The 6349-nt window shown below is 31.7% G+C and overlaps 1 protein-coding gene across 1 annotated transcript; it reads right to left on the minus strand.

The window, feature by feature from the left end:
- Positions 1-216: 216 nt before the first annotated feature.
- On the minus strand, positions 217-899 carry LOC140875731 (brassinosteroid-responsive RING protein 1-like). The gene has a single exon (XM_073279507.1). The coding sequence runs from the start codon at positions 821-823 to the stop codon at positions 314-316; it is 510 nt and encodes a 169-aa protein (XP_073135608.1). The 5' UTR covers positions 824-899; the 3' UTR covers positions 217-313.
- Positions 900-6349: the final 5450 nt, after the last annotated feature.

Genomic DNA, 6349 nt, shown 5'->3' on the forward strand with positions numbered 1-6349 from the left:
ATTTACTTATTTCATGTCCCGGGCATAGATTCTTTAATGCCAGATGTTCTGACACGTATTTTTTTAAGATTCCACATTACACTAATTGATGAACTTCAATGTATATTACAACACTCAAATCTATTCTCGTCCATTGATGCTTCAAAGTATTGGTCCTAATTTTACTAACCAACCTTTAAAAAAAAAAAAAAAAAGAGTAGCAAGAAAAGTAAATAATTGAGTAGAAGATTCTTTCTTTCATTTCCCTTCAAAACTACATATATATTTTCGTATCATTTACATCAAACGTACAAAAGAAAAAGGAAAAAAAAAACTACAAACCCGAAGTAATCGGGGAATAGTCGCCGTAAAATTCAGAAATCCCGGAAGCCAACCACAGCCTCTCGTTGAAACTCTCCTGCATATCCTCGGGTATGAACTGAGTACGGCAAAGCGGGCACGTCTTCTGATCGTGGTCCATCCAACGGTCCACGCAGCTCCGGTGGAATATGTGCCTGCAGTTAGTCAGCCGTCGGATCTCATCCTCCGCGCTGAATTCGTACAAGCAGACCGCGCAGTTCTCCGGCGGATCCATCTCCTCTAAATCAGAGAACATCACCACCGGAAGAAGCTCGCGGATCAGCGCCGCGGAAACCGACCGCGGAAGCTCCGATCCGGTTTCCTCCCTGGAGAAGTAGGACCCAGATTCCGGCTCCAGGAAATCCCTCAGCCCCAAAGCAGAGAACACGGCGTACAGAAATCTCCTCATGAATCCGAGCAGCGTCAGCAAGTACACCAGCAATCTGGGGAGAAAAAGATCAGTGTATCCCACCGGAAACCCCATTTTTTTGTTTTTTAACACGCAGAGGGGAGGTGTTTTAGTGGGTGAAAATTTTGGTGTAGGAGTGGTGAGTAGAAAAATGGAGGGGTTGGGGGGTAGGTTTTATAGGGCAGGTGGGGTGTGTGAAATGACGAAAAAGGGTCTGATGAAATGGGTAAATGGCAGTCAAAGTAGTTGTGAGAGTGCGGGCGAGTGTGTATCTGCTGTCCCCCTCCCCATAGGTGTCCTTTGTCAGAAATTGTCGTACGGTTTTATGCGTGTGACGAGTTTACACGTGTAGGATATCATTCATACCCATTTACTTACATCTTCATACATCTAACTTAAAAAATAAAAAAAAAATCTTAAGTAAGTTAGATTTCGAGTTTGAGATTAAAAAAACATTATTTTAAACGTTTCATTTTAGTGGTATGAATAACATTTTCCACGATGTTCTTAGCTTGCTTAGAAAACAAATATTTGTTATTAGATGAATTACATGAAAACAAGAAGTTGGGTCTAAATATATAATAACTACTACTTGAGAGTGTGAACTCTCTTAATTTTATATAAGCCTTTTTTGGTCTAAAAACCCTACTTTAGACATAGGATTTTGGAAAAAGTATAAATTATTTATGTAAATCATATGTGGAACTTTGTAGCTTTTACTTTTCGCCAACAAAATGAGCGCTACAATGTATTAATTTATAACCCTCGACTTTTTGCCAACAGTATGTGCTCTAACCTGTAATTTCTTCGCAACAACAAATTATTATTATTATTTTCTCTACATGCATAAAAAAAGAGATGTGGCTAAACGAAAATCATGTTTTCAAATCACCAAGAAACATTTCCAACCTTTGATATTTTATCTCCAATTCATTGACACTTTTTTGTGTTGTCTTTTATTTATTTCTTCGTCGGACCATTAATTGATATTATAAATTTTTTTTTATTTTTTGCATATATATATACTATTAAACATTTAGCACGACTCACGTGTAGTGAAATCTTTTGAATAAGTACTCCATTCAATTAATTATTGAGGAGTTTTAAATAGTTAGTTGAACGTCATTGTTTAGAGTCTAGGTACGTATCGTGGCGGTCGTTTTAATTATACTTGGAAAAGCAATTGTTTCCATTTAATGAGCGACATTATTTGGCTTTTAATTATTTCATTTTCGATAAAGTTCGAAGTCACGGACGGATTTAGTTGGGGCCTAACAAAAGTTTAGATGAAAAATATTTATTAAATATAAGAATTTCTAAATTTGTGTATCACATATCTAGTATTTATAAAATAATATCAAAGACTTTTTAGTCATTTTTTAAAAAAAATTAAATTACATAGCTATATATCTAGCTATTATATTCGAGTGAGATGCAATTAGAATAAATAAATGATTTGGAAAACTAAATTAATACTTATCAAATCAAATTTCAAGCAGAAGTACGTGGCGATAAATTAAGGCGTATGCATGTATACTGATTGTGATATCGGATGAGCCATAATTTGAAGAAGGGGCCGCGGGAGAGAAGCCATTGAGTAATGCTATATCTTCATATTTGATTAGGCTCACGATAATCCGTTATTTTTAAATTATAAAATTATCACTAATGAAAATATATCTTTGTAACGTCAAAATTAATGTGTAATCGAGCGTAAACATATAATATTTTTTGAGTATATATATTCGATCACGTCATGTGGCACCAACGAGGTGCTCTTCGTTTCACACGTTCACCTTATAGTGAAAGTCACAACATGATGTGCCATAAGAAATGTCACACCAATCATTTTAACAATCCACCACAAAAAGAAGACGGGTAACTAAAACTTGATTTCAGCATAATGTTGTCATATACCAAGTATGGAGGATCAATATCGTTTGGCCAAAATTAAACGTCCCAAAGAGAGAGAATATATTAACCAAGGAGTAACTATCTATAGACAAATCTTGGTGATAATTAAGTAGTATTTGCAAATTTTAAAATAAGAGATTATAAAAAATTTTTCTTCACAAATTTATTAAAAAAAATAATCCATAATCACTAGCTATCCAACACTATTTTAACGCGTTTGGAATGCATTTGGGGTGTGCCCTACGCCGTTACTTGTTTGCACTTCCTTTCATACAAGGCTTCAATGGATATATAGTACTTACACCACTGTGCTAATGCTACAATATGATACTTATTATTGTGTACAATTTCGATCGAAGGCAAGGATTTGACGTTGTAATTTACATAACATTCTTTTAAATAAAATAATAAGCAATATGATAATACAATAATATAATTTTAGAGTGACATATTTGAATTAATTGATGGATTAGAAATGACATTTGTGTTTGTTGCTTAATTTATTTGAAAACACACATTATTTTTCCTTGACTTCATCTTTCAAGTTGTGTCTGCATTTTCAGGAGAAATCGATGAACTTTAGCTAATGGAACAACAAATAATGGTAGAGACATGAATATTCGCACCTTGTACATATTTGAACGAATCAATTGGAAAAGTTAAATATTATCATTCGGTTTTTAATTTGTAAAGAGGCGACATTAATATTTTGTTTTTTAAAAAAAATGTGGGGTTTGATGGGGCAGGGGCCTTATTATTATTTTTTAATAAAAACTATACGTATTCTGGAAGTATTAAGATGTAGTAGCTATATGACAAGTGTATTGTCATGTGACATACATACGAACCCCAGCCATGGATAAGAGATCGGATGTGGATTATAATGAATCAAAGACGTGGCTGCATTCTAGCCAAATTATGTTGGGGGATAGGGGACGATCTACTCTAAGTCTCTAACTAACATGCATCCTGTTGTTAGACGAAATTTTATTTAATTTTATGATAAAATTTTCATTCTTAGGGATAATAACGATATCGATTAGGAGTTAATAATGTTCAGTCTGTTTTATAATTTAAAAGATTTAAGTTATATTATTACCACAGCTATAGTTCTTTAATAAAACAACGAGTCACAATATACACTTATGAAATAACTTCAAATTATGTAAAAACTCGAACGAAGTCACTTGAGAAATTGTGATAGATATTTTTTTTGGATACGAAACTTACAAGTATTTTAGAAAGTTAAAAGAAAATGAAATTTCCGTTAACCTCTAGACCAAAACCAAGATTCTCGTGTTCACGTTGTAATTTATTTTGACATCAAAATTAGATGTGGGTTTTCGGTATACCGTATCCAAAATATTGGTATGAAAATTAATACCGATATCGATATCGAAAATTTGAAATTTTGATATGGAAAAAATCTATACTGATACTGTACAGATACCGAAAAATTTTTTGATACACCAAAAAATTGTTTATATATCGAAAATTTTCGGTACGATATCCTGAAAAGTCGGTATTTTGGTTCGGTATCCCAGGCCTAATCAAAATTTTAAATTTGAGACGTGATCCCAGATGTGAAATATTTATTTGTAATAATTCTCGGTCCAAAAAAAAAAGAACGGAAAAAAAGAAAAAAAAATTCCCACATTAACCCTAATCTTAATAATGTCTTGATAGGCCAAAGACACCATGTCCCACGCAAGTTCATCGGAATATTTTTTTAAAATGGGATAAGCAGACACGATACATCAAAGTATTCTCGCCTCTGTTTTTTAATAATAAATTTCAAATGTAGGGTTTTTTTACAAGTGGGATATGATATGAGGGGTCTTCTTTTGCCTCTAATATTTTGAGTGTGAATAATTGGTCTATAGACCCTTAGCATTCGATTGTGATGCCAAAGAAAAAGAAAAACAATCATCATAATAATTTATTGGAATGATGATAACAAAAATCACCATATCCACAGATTTTTTTTTTTTCATGTCACCATATCTCTGTACCTAATTTTTTAGAAATATTTATTAATTACGTATCTTAAAAATAAATACAATTTGCGTACTCAGATATTTTGATTAACTACCTATACAGATCATAACTGACTAGTCGATTTTGTTGTCCAAAAATCAGAAACATATATGGGATCGGAAAGCAGAAACAAATTGTTTAACAATAAAAAAAAATGTGGAAATTTTAATCGGCATATTGTATCTAGTTACATGTCACACCTCCATAAATTTAAGTTCCTAGAAAAATGAAATAAAATGCTTGAATTAAAAAATAAAAATAAAAAAAGACAAAAAACACAAAGGTCCCACACCCATCCTTTGTGCAAGTCGGCCAACACATGAGACCTCATCCTTGCGTCTGTGTATGTCTTGAGGTCCATACCTCTGTCCAAGATTAATATATATCTTTACTATATTATATATATATATATATATTGAATTAAAAAAATAATGGAGAGGGTACACAAATATTATTAAATTTATTTAAAAAATTACGTTTAAGAGGGCATCATTTTATGATATGATATTATCCCCGTTTCAGTTATACGAGTCATATTTATGTTTTATTTTGTCTCAAGCATATAAGTTTGTACTGTGTTTAATATCTATTACCTATGTCTTTTTTGAATTAACTATATAGGAGTAAAATAAAAAGTTTATAATTAATTTATTTTTTCAATGATTTTTCTTAATTTATATGAAAAATATGCTAATTATATAAACTGGTGAGAGATAATATATACTAGTCACCGCAGCACACGCGTTGCGTGTGTAACATAATATATATATATATATATATATATATATATATATATACAGATTTGATATTATGAGCACCCATGATGTGCACTTTTGTGTGCACCGCTGACGTGGCATCCTCTACATCCAATAGGTGAACGCCACATCAGCAGGTGCACACATAAGTGCACATGATAGGTGCTCACCATATCAAAACTCTATATATATATATATATATATATATATATATATATAAAACTTGTGGATCCAAAATCTAATTTTATAAAATAATTATGTATTTTTTTTACGGTCGTTGAGTTTTTTTTAGTGGAGAAGTTTTGTATAAATTTATTTAAGAGATAGAAGGGCAAAATGGGAAAGAATTTTTGGTGTATTCATGTCACACCAAAAACAATTTTTCTAATGCCCTCAACTATTCTAAAATAGTAGAGATTAATTCTATTTCTATTTATTTTCAAATACACTACATTTTATTGATATTGCACCCGTCTCCTTCCCGACAGTTTTGGAATGGAGCTTCCCATTAATTAAAAATAAAAAATCACTACCATCCACAAACTATTAATGCTCCATTTTTAAAGATTTAATTATAATATGTCAGTATATATTTTATGTATAAATGTAGCATATGTGGGATTCTCTATAATATCAGGGCCATATCATAAGTTGCTTATAAAGGTATGTTGGGGATAAAATTCAATGCATTAACGAAGGTGATAATTAAACACATTACACTACTAATTAAGTAATTAATTATAAGAGTCCTTACTCCTTGTATATATATTGGCAGCAGCCAGATATAATTTACCTGATCAATTTTCCCAATGTTTTAAATTTGTACTTAATTAATTAACCACCATTAATCCTCGATTTATCTTCCTAAAATACTCTAGAAATAAGAATTAGCCCC

This window comes from Henckelia pumila, chromosome 1 (genome assembly GCF_033568475.1).
Source record: "Henckelia pumila isolate YLH828 chromosome 1, ASM3356847v2, whole genome shotgun sequence".
NCBI lineage: Eukaryota > Viridiplantae > Streptophyta > Magnoliopsida > Lamiales > Gesneriaceae > Henckelia > Henckelia pumila.